The 13,370-nt window shown below is 40.6% G+C and overlaps 1 protein-coding gene across 2 annotated transcripts in view; it reads left to right on the top strand.

The window, feature by feature from the left end:
* The window catches only part of MMP17 (matrix metallopeptidase 17), a 130,598-nt gene that overhangs the window by 86,315 nt on the left and 30,913 nt on the right, over nt 1–13,370 (top strand). For both annotated transcript variants that reach the window (XM_018558351.1, XM_018558350.1), the window contains exon 3: nt 2,072–2,201. In XM_018558351.1, coding sequence (XP_018413853.1) covers nt 2,072–2,201 — 130 coding nt within the window. The remainder of the gene's footprint in view (nt 1–2,071; nt 2,202–13,370) is intronic.

Here is a 13,370-nt window from a genome sequence, read left to right as displayed (position 1 = left end):
ATATAATAATACTATACTAGTATTTAGATACTATATTATACTACTACTATGTACTATACTATGTACTATATGTACTATATGTACTATACTATACTACTATACTATACTATACTAGTACTATGTACATAGATTTAGATACTATATGATTTACATACTGTATGTATATATGTATATAAACATAAGCCATTTGCTCAGTGAATATCTGAACATTCCTTCCTATTATATTTTCTTTTCAGGTCAAATGTAATGTAATACCACATGATGGCCACTCAATGCTCCTTCTTTCTTATACTCCTCAGCACCATCTAGTGGCCACAATGTGGTATTACATTATATTACATTTGACCTGAAAAGAAAATATACTAAGAGCATTCATTTTTTCCTCCATTTAAATGGAATGAACGTTTACAGAGATTTGGAGGGCAAATAGCTCTGCAAATTGTCCTCTATGAGTTAGACATGTGCAAAGGCTTATATGATGGAATTCAGTGCATCTGGTTCATAAAGGCAGACTATGCATCACTATACAGGTAAATACCCAATAAATATTGATTACTAATATCCCATTATATGTTTCATTATTTGTTTTTACAAAGAGCAACTGCAGAGCCAGGAAAAATATGCAAAAGAACATTCATTCATTTGTACATGTTTGACTTAGAATGTTTTAAGAAATATATGGGAGCTTACCAAATGGGAAAACTGGAATAAAGTGGTTCTTTTGATTCGGAATATATTATGTTGACACTTATGACAGGTATAGGCTATTCTGTTTGCCACATGTACTGTAAGACATAAGGTTGTCTGTTCTGTACGTATACCAACCTGTTTTGTGTAGGGCTGGTAATGATTAAAATTTTCGTGTTCGATTAATGGAAACAAATTTTAATCGATTAATTTTGATTAATTATAACGTACATACAGATCCAACTACATTGGCCTATACACATACAGCACAGCAATGAAGTAATACAATGAACTAGGATCACACTAATCCAGCACATTATTAATCTCACGTGCCCCACTCAATATGGTCGCCGCTTGAGTGCGGCAACTCAGAATAATAACCTGCTGGATTAGTGTGATCCTAGTTCATTTTATTACTTCATTGCTGTTCTGTATGTGTATAGGCCACTGCCTTGGCTGGCGCTCGTGCAGAAAGCTTCAAAAAAAATGTATCCAATCAAAAAAATGTTAATCGATCAAAAAGATTAACGATTAATCGAGAAATTAATCGTTAATTTGCACAGCCCTAGTTTTGTGTAAAGGGAAATTGATAAAAATGTTGTTAAATGTAATAGCCAGTGATCATTATTCGTTACCCAGTGGTAACACACATTCATTTTAAATTAATATATGACTCTGACCTGTTGTAATTACTCCTATGATAAGGGTAGATATAGACATGACAGATCTGGGTGCTAGCCAATATCGCCAAGTCGTGGTTGTCAGGGGCAGAAAGCAATCGGACAGATAGGGAAACCTGTCTTGATTGCTATTGTTCTTCCACAGTAAGCTGGCACTAGGAGCCTCTTCTACAAGCCCTCCCACTCCTTTCCTTTCCATTAAAAGTCAGCTTGTCATCTTAGCAATTTTATTCTCTTGCTTCTAAGCAATTTAACCTTGTGTTATCAGTCACCCCATCTGCAATACATTAAAATCAATTTATTTCAGTTGAGATGACTGCCAACCAGTGGTAAATTGCTCAATAACAAGAAAAAAGTTGTCAGTGTAGTGTAGCCTGTGCCTGTGTATCTAAGTTTATTTGACTAGTGCTCTTTGTTTTCCTGAATTCTATTGTGTTTTTAAACTATAGTTATACTATTTATTCAAGTTTTAGACTTACATTCACTACCTAGAAGTTCACATCCTTAGTATGCCTGCACTTTGTTTCACCCAGAATTCCTTTTAAACTCAGGAAATGTAAACTCATTCAGGATGGAACAAATGGGAAAGAAAGTGCCCGCATCTCCTTTTAGCTTGAGTGCTCTATAAGAAGTGCTCTCACAAATGAGTTAAATCATGAAGAAGGATTAAATACTGAGATGAATCTTTGTCCTCTACTACACAGATGAGGCCACCTTGGAACTCATGAAAACCCCTCGTTGTTCTTTGCCTGACCTGTCCCAATCAGAGGCCACAAGGAGGAAGCGAAACATCCAGATGGTGACCAAGTGGAACAAGAGGAATTTATCCTGGAGGTAACCCGTTACATTCATCTATATTGGGTCAGATTAGGGAGTATGTATGAAACCAGCATGAAATGATGCCTTCAAAGGACTGGTAAACACTCATCCTGGTGTGTAAAATGTTCAATGACATTCACAGATAAATAGGTAGGAGTGCCAGGAACTTCATTGTGGGAAAATAACTTTGCCAACACAAAGCAGATTTCCTGTCCTGTAATCACCAGAACGACCAACTGCAGCCCACTCATTAGATGTGAAACCCTCTAAATATTTTTACATAAACACTTTAGCTTTATTACATACATTATTTTAGACCCAGTGATATGAATTCCTGGTCTTTGTGCTTCTCTGTGTAATGCAGGCAGATCATGGCTGGTGGGAAGGGCCGGCAGGGTGCTTGACTTAGCTTTCTGAAAACAGTACAGCACCCTACCTCAGTACCTTTCTCAAGAGCCCTCAGCCGTGTTACAAGCAGTGAGCTGACTCTTGGAAGGAGTCAGGCAAATACCAAAATGCCTTGAGGGGTACATGTCAGTCTGGAGGAGAAGATGTTCCTAAGCAGGCTTTTTTTTGCACGCAAGTACGCCCATAGGTAAGCCCTAGGTAAGGCCCACATGTGATGCTGAGCTTATATGATTGAAATAACTGAAATCCAATGAATGAAAGGGCCTAGATCAGTTAAGCTGGCCATACCCCTATAGATTTTCTGCAGATTTTATATGGTCATATGCAAAAAGTGCAACAGATTCCCCCATCTATGCTAAACTTTGTGGATGGAGTCATTACCCGCAGGGCCAAGCTTCAGTATCTTGCACATCGGCACCTCTGGCTGTCAAAATACCTGAGCAATCTAATTGAATGCAGGCATTGTTCAGGTGTTTTGAGAGCCAGTGTGGCTGACTAGCAAGATACTGAAGCTTGGCCCAGTGGGAGATTCTACTATCCGCACAGTTTAGCATAGATGGAGGAATCTGTTGCACTTTTTCCATCTGACTATAGAAAATCTTCAGATAATCTAGAGGGGTATGGCCAGCTTTAGGCTAGAGAGGAATGAGCTAGATGATACTGGATGCCCTCCAGTTGGGAAATGAGGGGGGTACTATCTGGCTTGCTGCAGCTAGAGTTCAGCTCTCAGCTCAGCACTGACAGTAATGCACCCATAGTAGACAATAACTAGGAGGCAACATATCCAGCATTGTGTAATAGTTACAAGAAAGGCATGAAAGCAAAGGAAATGAAAACAATAAATATATAGACAGCAACCCCATCAGGCAATTAAGGCATTTTAGATGTATTTCACCCAAAGATCTGGTGCTTGGGGTTATCTATTGCAATTAGGGCTGATTTCAGATGGGTTTTTTTTTTTTCATGGCAGATGAAATAGTTAGAAGCGCGGCATTTCAATTGTAACAAATGCTGGAACATTTGTTAGAATGTCATCTGCCGGCATGCTGTTAGAACAGGCTGGCAGACAGTACAATGACTCCATATACATCATCTTATCAGAGCATTTCTCACACTCGTAAGGAAAGCTACGCTGTGAATTTCATTGGGACGCTCTGTGGTTCTGTCACACCCGATGAAAGAGGCCCATTTATCTCATGTAAGAAGAACACTCAATTGCAAACATTCCCTAATGTGGTAATTGTCAGATGCAGCTCTTCCTATCATATAGCGAGGTGAGAATTTTGAGATCAGGGTAGGCAGAAGGCAAGGTTTTCACCTCAGGTAATGTGTCCTCAGCTGCCCGCTTGTATACACTTCAGGTACACATAGCTTTTATCTTTGTACAGATGCATTAGTATCAATACCAGCAAAAAAAACAAGAAGGCTGAGCTGATACAAACCCCATGGGTGGCCGTCATTTTTTATCCTTTTCACTGCCAAGCTGTTGCACAAATGAGCCAAAACCATTTTATTGGTAGAATGTGTTGCTCCAAGGTGTAAAGGAGCTAAGTGACTGTCTGCATACATTCTCACCTATACATTGTACTTCAGCTAGCCATACACAGCTTTGTATTCGGTGAAATACTGCTGAATCAGCCAAAATTCAAGCCATGTGGGCCCTGTTGACACCGCCTGGTTCAATAAAAGTTGATGTAGGAAATCGACTGAGCTGGGTGAAAAATATAAAAGACAGCAGTGGCTGTCTGAATTCAAACGCACGCTTGTTTCTCTTGTTCAGCCCACAGGCTGATCAAGAGAAATCTAAGGGGTTGATGAATAACCCTTCCACCCAGGCTATAGATACCAGATACATGATGCTACAGCCACTAGATGGCACTGAGAAGCATAGAAATTTCCTATTCCCCTCAGCTCCATCTAGTGGTGGTATAGCTTTCACTAGATGGCGCTAGCTAGCTAAATCCACCACTAAGTGTGTATGGCTAGCCTTAGTTAATGAGTTTTTTTTTAAACAAGCAGCTTTGAATTAAACACATCCTGGCTTTCTGGTAGAGACCTTAGAACAGGTTACAATGCTGTGTCATACTGAGTCTACCAACAGGTGTTCTGTGTAAGCTGCTAGAGCAGAATGCCGAGTTTCAATGGTGACTATAGGGTCCCCCCCTGTTTATTTTTTACCGGTACGAATGGGATCCTGACTACAGACCAGGACAATTACAAAGCAGACTGGAAGCTGAACTCCAGGCAAACAACCAAATACACACAAGAAATGTATACATTTTATTGGTGCTCTTTTACCTGTTAAAGGATTTATATTTTCTTTGCCTTGTCTCTGTCTTTTCATTCCTGAGACTGACACAGCCCTTTTAGACTGCACAGCTAGCCTGGGGACACATTTAAAAAAAAATAATAATAATAAATGCTCACTTTTTTTTTAAATGTGCATTTATTATTTTTTTGGCATTGGAGCCAGTAAAGCATTGCAACCGTGATCCGTGGATCGCGGGTACAATGCTCTTGCTCCTGCAGACTCTTCCTCCCTTTCATGTCTGCACCTCAGTACAGACATTTGGTAACAAGGATGGAAGAAAGAATCAGTGGACTACAAGTACGGTGATGTCAATGAGTACTACAAGTAGGGCTGCACCGATACTAGTATCGGGGCCAATACCGAATATTTTTGTGAGTACTCTTACTCACCCAAATGCTTTGATACTTACCTCTGATACAGGAACTTCTGGTCAGAGGGAGATCTCCCTTTGGATGGCAGTGCCGAGGGAGCAAGGAGCCAGCTGACTTTCCAATCAGGAAGCCAGGCAGCGGGTAATGGCCTGCCTCCTGGCTTCCTGTTTGGCTAGGAAGCTGGCTTCACTTGTTGCTAGGCAGCCTGGCTCTTAACCAATCAGGAAGCCAGGCGGCCTATCAACAAGTGACGCCGGCTTCCTAGCCAATCAGGAAGCCTGGAAATGCATCATGACATGCTGACCGCCTTCTTGATTTTCTAGGAACCGGCTTCACTTGTTGCTATAAGGCTGTAAAAAGAATATTCAGGCCAGTGGGTAATTGTGTAAGGACAGGGGCTACTACGAACTAACCATGTTTCATGGTATCCCGATCCCATCCGATATCCATCAGATATACTGTATATCCAGAAGAGAATCAAGGCTCCAACTGTGAATAAACAGACAGGAACAGGGAATGTCATTAAAGGCTAAGTTCAACTTTTAGAACATGTTTCATGTTATATTCAGGGTGTAACATGAAACATGGTCAGATTGCAACCTCCCCAAAATCATCCTGCTCCCCACTTACCTGAATTGCAGGGTTCTGCCACAGCCGTGTCATCTATTCATAGATTATTTGACAGGATCTGTAAATGGAGAGGCTACAAGTCTTATCACTCACCACACCAAAGGGGTTTAGACTTCTCAATAAAATACAAATGCGGTGATGTCACTGCACTTGTTGTCCATTCATACTTCCTCCTTTCCATTTTACTGCATGTCTGTACCTCATTATGGACAGGGGCAAGAGGAAGAGTCTACAGGAGCCAGAACATTGCATCCTCAATCTATTGCTCACAGTTGCAATGTTTTACTGGCTCTAAATAAAAAAATAAATACACATTTTTTTATTTTATAAATGTGTATTTATTATTTTCCATAATGCAGCTTAAAAAATAGGTACTTCTAGAAAGTAAGGACAATTATAAGGTTAAAACAAAATAAAATAAATAATAGTAGTAGACTCTAACCAGTGATTTCAGTAAGGCTTTCCATTTCTATTAGTCGGCTGTGATATGTGAAACAAGATCACAGATTTGCAGAGTAGGCTGAGACACTGCAGAAATTGCTTTTGCCTTTTAACCCTTAAGATGCTCCACATACATTATGTGTGGATGGCATTCCTGGCTAGCTTCTACGGAGACTTGTTGTCATGCACACTTTGGCTGACAGCGCCACCTGCAGGATGCTGCATACAGAGCGGACATCTTAATTCTCTCTCACAAAATGTAGCTACATATCATATTTTGTTTGTTACCCTGTATTCCTTATGTAATGTAAAGAGAGATCACGATATCCAATTCAAGTGCAGTAGAATTCTGCCATTAAGAGTGAACTCAGCCAAAATGCATATGAACGAACTTTGACCACTTTCAGACTTCTACACTGCAAACTATGACAGGGTGCCGACTGTTATTATTTACTCCACCACTCTCTGTACCTCTATCCTGCATTGTTGGCTCCTCATTCCCCAACCCCTACCTAATTTGTTTGTGCAGTACTATCCCTCTGACACCTCAATCGTTCTACATGTCTCTTGAATTCTTCCAACCCCATAACCCACACCACTCTCAACCCACACCAAATCTTTGTGCCCTATCAACCTCTTCATGCAGCACTCCCCAATGTCCATAGTGACCTCCTTTGCGTGGTACCTACTCTCCAACGCCTCTCACTGACACCTGGTTGTGACCTCTGTGCTGTTTTCCTCCCTACACTCCAGTGCTGATGTCCCTTAACTGTGTGTCCTTTCTTTGATCCACTAATTAATCCATACATGTCCTTCTGCTGCTGCCTTCTTTTTACTCCACTATTCTGACTATGTCCAAGCCAATGTCCTTTCTTTGATCCACTAATTCATTTACATACATGTCCTTCTGCTGCTGCCTTCTCCTCGCTCTACTATTCTGACTATGTTCATAATCATGTCCGTTCTTTGATCCACTAATTCATCCATGTATGTCCTTCTGCTGCTGCCTTCTCCTCGCTCTACTATTCTGACTATGTTCATAATCATGTCCGTTCTTTGATCCACTAATTCATCCATGTATGTCCTTCTGCTGCTGCCTTCTCCTCGCTCTACTATTCTGACTATGTTCATAATCATGTCCGTTCTTTGATCCACTAATTCATCCATGTATGTCCTTCTGCTGCTGCCTTCTCCTCGCTCTACTATTCTGACTATGTTCATAATCATGTCCGTTCTTTGATCCACTAATTCATCCATGTATGTCCTTCTGCTGCTGCCTTCTCCTCGCTCTACTATTCTGACTATGTTCATAATCATGTCCGTTCTTTGATGCACTAATTCATCCATATACAGTTGTGTGAAAAAGTGTTGGCCCCCTCCCTGATTCTTCATTGTTTTGCACGTTTGTCACACTTTAATGTTTCAGATCATCAAACAAATTTAAATATTAGTCAAAGATAACACAAGTAAACACAACATGCAGTTTTTAAAGGAAGGTTTTTATTATTAAGGGAAAACATAATCCAAACCCACATGGCCCTGTGTGAAAAAGTGTTTGCCCCCTAAACCTAATAACTGGTTGGGTCACCCTTAGCAGCAAGAACTGCAATCAAGTTTTTGTGATAACTTGCAATGAGTCTGTTACAGCGCTGTGCAGGAATTTTGGTCCACTCATCTTTGCAGAATTGTTGTAATTCAGCCAATCCAGCCTTTTTAAGGTCATGCCACATCATCTCAATAGATTCAGGTCAGGACTAGGCCACTCCAAAGTCTTCATTTTGTTTTTCTTCAGCCATTCAGAGGTGGACTTGCTGGTGTGTTTTGGATCATTGTCCTGCTGCAGAACCCAAGTTCGCTTCAGCTTGAGGTCACGAACAGATGGCCGCACATTATCCTTCAGGATTTTTTGGTAGACAGCAGAATTCATGGTTCCATTTATCACAGCAAGTCTTCCAGGTCCTGAAGCAGCAAAGCCCCAGACCATCAGACTACCACCACCATATTTTACTGTTGGTATGATGTTCTTTTTCGGAAATGCGGTGTTACTCTTACGCCAGATGTAATGGGACATACACCTTCCAAAAAGTTCAACTTTTGTCTTATTAGTCCACAGAGTATTTTCCCAAAAGTCTTGGGGATCATCAAGATGTTTTCTGGCATAACGAAGACAAGCTTTTATGTTCTTTTTGCTCAGCAGCGTTTTTCGTCTTGGAACTCTGCCATGCAGGCCATTTTTGCCCAGTCTCTTTCTTATGGTGAAGTCATGGACACTGACCTGAACTTAGGCAAGTGAGGCCTGCAGTTCTTTGGATGTTGTTGTGGGGTCTTTTGTGACCTCTTGGATGAGTCATCGCTGCACTCTTGGGGTAATTTTGGTTGGCCGCCCACTCCTTGGAAGGTTCACCTCTGTTCCATGTATTCTCAATTTGTGGATAATGGCTCTCAATGTGGTTTGCTGGAGTCCCAAAGCTTTAGAAATGGCTTTATAACATTTTCCAGACTGAGATCTCAATTACTTTCTTTCTCATTTGTTCCTCGATTTCTTTGGATCTCGGCATGATGTGTAGCTTTTGAGGATCTTTTGGTCTACTTCACTTTGTCAGTCAAGTCTTATTTAAGTGATTTCTTGATTGCGAACAGGTGTGGCAGTAATCAGGCCTGGGTGTGGCTAGAGAAATTGAACTCAGGTGTGATAAACCAGAGTTAGGTTATGTTTTAACAGGGGGGGTGGGGGGGGGGCAAACACTTTTTCACACAGGGCCATGTGGGTTTGGATTTTGTTTTCCCTTAATAATAAAAACCTTCCTTTAAAAACTGCATGTTGTGTTTACTTGTGTTATCTTTGACTAATATTTAAATTTGTTTGATGATCTGAAACATTAAAGTGTGACAAACGTGCAAAACAATGAAAAATCAGGAAGGGGTCAACACTTTTTCACACAACTGTATGTCCTTCTTCTGCTGCCTTCTCCTCGCTCCACTATTCTGACCTATGTCCAAGTCAATGTCCTTTCTTTGATCCACTACTTCATCAATGTATGTCCTTCTGCTGCTGCCTTCTCCTCGCACCACTATTCTGACTATGTCCAAGTCAATGTCCTTTCTTTGATCTACTAATTCATCGATGTATGTCCATCTGCTGCTGTCTTCTCCTCGCTCCACTATACTGACTATGTTCATGACCATGCCCTTTCTTTGATCCTCTAATTCATCAATGTATGTCCTTCTGCTGCTGCCTTCTCTTCGCTCCACTATTCTGACTATGTCCCCGGTCCATGTCCTTTCTTTGATCCACTAATTCATCTATGTATGTCCTTCTGCTGCTGCCCTCTCCTTGCGCCACTATTCTGCTATGTCCATGACCATGTCCTTTACTTCCGTGTCCTTCAGCAATCCATTACTTTGTTGATGTCCTATTACTTGTATCCTATAGCACTCTGGTTTTATGCTGTTCACATCCCTGCACTTCAATGCTCCATCCACATCTTTCACTGTAGAATTCGTCCATATCCACCTAATCCTTCCTTTCCTACACACAATGATTTGCTAATTTTCCTACACTTACATATACCCTCAACCCCTTACCAGTCAGTTGAGTATGAGCAGCACTGACCCATCAGTCCAGTAATACAGTCCCCCTCTGCTTCTGCCTGTCCTGTGGCATGGACACTCACTTAGATACTTACCCTACAAACCACCTAATTCAATGCATTGTAATTCCATATATCTTGTTTACTTTACATTCAGTCCATCTATTTTTGGCTTTTCCCTGCTTTTTCACTATATATGACTCCCCTCTGTCGGATTCCTTGTTCAAGGACTGTCAATTACAAGTAGAGTGGCCCAGTCTGCAATGGAACTGCTTTGCAGTTAAGTAGCCCTGAGTTTAAATCCCTAAGCTTCTTCTTTGAGTGGCTCACTAAGATTCTGTTTTTACTGTTTGGATAATTCAAGGACAAATATGAACAGTTATCAACTGCAGATTTAGTGGCTTACTGTATAAAATATATGTGTATGTGTTTTGGTGTAATGTTCCAATTTAAGTTTAAAAAAAAACCTTATATAACATAGAGAATGGCTCTGGCTCACACCGTTAGCCCTCTGTCTCATTACAGCTCAGGCGTTGGTTCTCCTCACCACCATCAGTAGCTACCAGGTCACCACTAACTTTTTGTCCACCAACATTCTCTGTTGGAACCCTGAAACAGCATGGGCTGCATGTTTACTAACTAGCTAGAGGAATATATATATACACAGTTATACTTTTTTTTTTTTGTAACTAAGAAAAAGCTGGTCAGTCAGACTGCAAACAAAACAGTTTGTACTACAACGTACTCCTACCTTTTACAATTCTACCCACTTTTCTCTGGCAGCATCAGATACACCAAGTGACAGATGTGACATCTGAAAACAAGCTGAGTGCACTTCTAAATTGTAAAGGACCACGGTCTGAGTGCTGAAATTCTTTTTTTTTTATTGCCTGAATTGTGACCTTTCAGGGAAGACACAAAAAATCTTTAGACCTGCCAGAACTGTACTATGTCTCCCCTGAAGAATAAAATTCTTGGCAATAACCCTGATCAGTGTTCGTGAAATGACAATGTGAGTTAAAAGTGCACACATCTGCTTTTGGTAAAGCCCGTCAATCATCCAGCATTGGGACAAGGGAGCCGGGGAGGTCACCACAGGACAAGTGGGAGACTTGACGGATACAATAAGTCATAATAAGTTTTGTCATTAGCTTGAGATTTCTCCATTGACTCTGCCAAAAGAAATCTGATGTGGAATGGGTTTTAAAATGAATGCAATAGATATAACATGCAAAACCATGAACTGGATAAAATTAAGAGCTCATTATTTAGTTGTTGTGTTTGCCACACATTGCTACATACTGTATATATAGGTGTAAATTAATAAAATGAAGTGAAGAGAAGTAGCTTGTTTTCAATATCCAATCATGTGCACTAGAATGTCAAAAGAACTGGAACTCAATGTTTAAAGATTTAACCTATTTTTGATGCATTTACAAACTTTAAAAAAAAAATGCATTTGTCTGATGTTGTATAGTGTTGTGTTTAAAAAAACAAATATGCATTTTTAATAATGGGCAGTATTTCATTTGTTAGTAACTTGATTTGCTTTGTTTTAGAAACATATTTTAGTGTTCTGATAGATGGGGCAAACTGTAGAATTAAATGTGTACTTTCTATTCAGGGCTGTAACTGCAGATCATGGGGCCCTATAGCAATAATGTAATTGGGCCCCCTCAATGATCTCTCTCTGAGTTGTGAATAATGATGCCAAGATCCCAAAGACTCTTCTTGTTCATCTGAGCTTGTCTCTACACCGTAGACTTTAGGGTTGAATCAGTTTTATTGAAGTTGGCAAGAAATAGAAACCGCATGTATACAAATCTTAAGGCGATGGTCCAGAAACAAGTGGAAACATGCACAGAGATTAAAGTGGTATTAAACAAACAGTGCTCTCATGAAAAGATCGTAGGGAAATACAATAAAATGTACACAACAGGACTGCACCACATAGCCCTCTTTGGGGCAACGTATGTTTTCCGAGGGATACTGAAGGAGATACTGACCAAAAAAAGAAAAATATTGGCACGGCATGCACGAATTTCAAGAACTGATCTAAATGCGTGTATGTACAAAATGAGACAGGAAAGAGGGGAGTTAGAGCCGAAGAATCAGGAAGAAGGAGAGGGAAAAAAAGAGAAACTAAAGGACTAGCCAAGGAAAGGAGGTAGAAAAAAGAGAAACAGGGAAAAGAAGGGGAGATGGGAACCCAGGGAGGGTACTGGCAAGATAGTGAGATGGACCTGGGAGTCATAACCGTTAGGCAACCAGGCAAATCAGTTAATGGGACATAGGAAGCAAGGCAAATTACCACTGTAGACTTTCCAAGGGATTGGATTTGTCATTAACTGCAACTATTCCAACCCTTAATGATATAGTACTGTATTATATTCACATGTTCTTAAAAGAGAACTAAGGGGTAAGTGTTTTTCCCTATAGTTCTCTTAAGGGTCACTGGAGGACATAAACTAGCATCCTCCCCTGACCCAAAGCTCAGTATATCGCGAACTACAGCTCGCGGTATACTAAGACCGCCGCAGCCAGGGCAGATCCTGACATTACTGTCGAGAGTGAGCCTGCCTATCTAGAGGCAGAGCCAGCTGTACCCGCCCCCTCCCCATCCGTTCCTACAGTCAGCACTAGAAGATCGGGGAGGGAATCCCTGCAGGGAGCCGTGACTGACAGTCACAGCTCTCTCTAGGGAGATGATCGAGAAGTGATCAAGCGACTTAATGTGTTCACTCACTTCCCGATCTATTGAGACGACGTGTGACAGTTTCATTGTCACACGTCGGCTCGAACTATGAGGATGAGTGATTTTCACTCATCTCATAGTTCTCCTTTAATTTGCCTCAACAATCTAATGGGGACCCCTTCCACCTCCAGGTCCCATAGCAGCCGCCTGGGCTGCTATGGCTATAGTTACACAACGTTTGTATTACCCGTAATTATTTTAAAACTTGTCAAACTGGAAAATTTTCATTTTTTTACCATTAAAATATATACAGAAATGATTGTGGAAACCTTGTTAGTCAAAACAATATACATACCACTTTGGTATTTTAAGTAATGAAAAAGACATTGCCAAATCACTGAGCACATAGCTGAAAATGCTCTGGTTCATACGGGGTATTTATGAAAGGGTTAAATATTTTATCATTTACCCTTATTTTTACTTCAAAATAGTTATCATTTTATGAACAGTACATTAGGTAAAGAAAGTAAAGAGACAAAATGTGTAGTAACAATTACCGGTATAACATAAAAAAGGTGATACAGAAAGCCATCTGAACAGATAATAAAAAATAAGAACAACTAAGGTACGAAGTGAATCTCTCTGCTCAGGAGAGATCAGGAGGGAACCTTGAAGTACAGCAAAATGGTGTGTAAAGGTGAGGGACCAGTATCAGTCGGGGGGGGGGGGCAAGCAGAG

Source organism: Nanorana parkeri, unplaced genomic scaffold (genome assembly GCF_000935625.1).
Source record: "Nanorana parkeri isolate BGI_ZX_2015 unplaced genomic scaffold, ASM93562v1 scaffold334, whole genome shotgun sequence".
Taxonomy (NCBI): domain Eukaryota; kingdom Metazoa; phylum Chordata; class Amphibia; order Anura; family Dicroglossidae; genus Nanorana; species Nanorana parkeri.
This window is presented reverse-complemented; position numbering and strand designations above follow the sequence as displayed.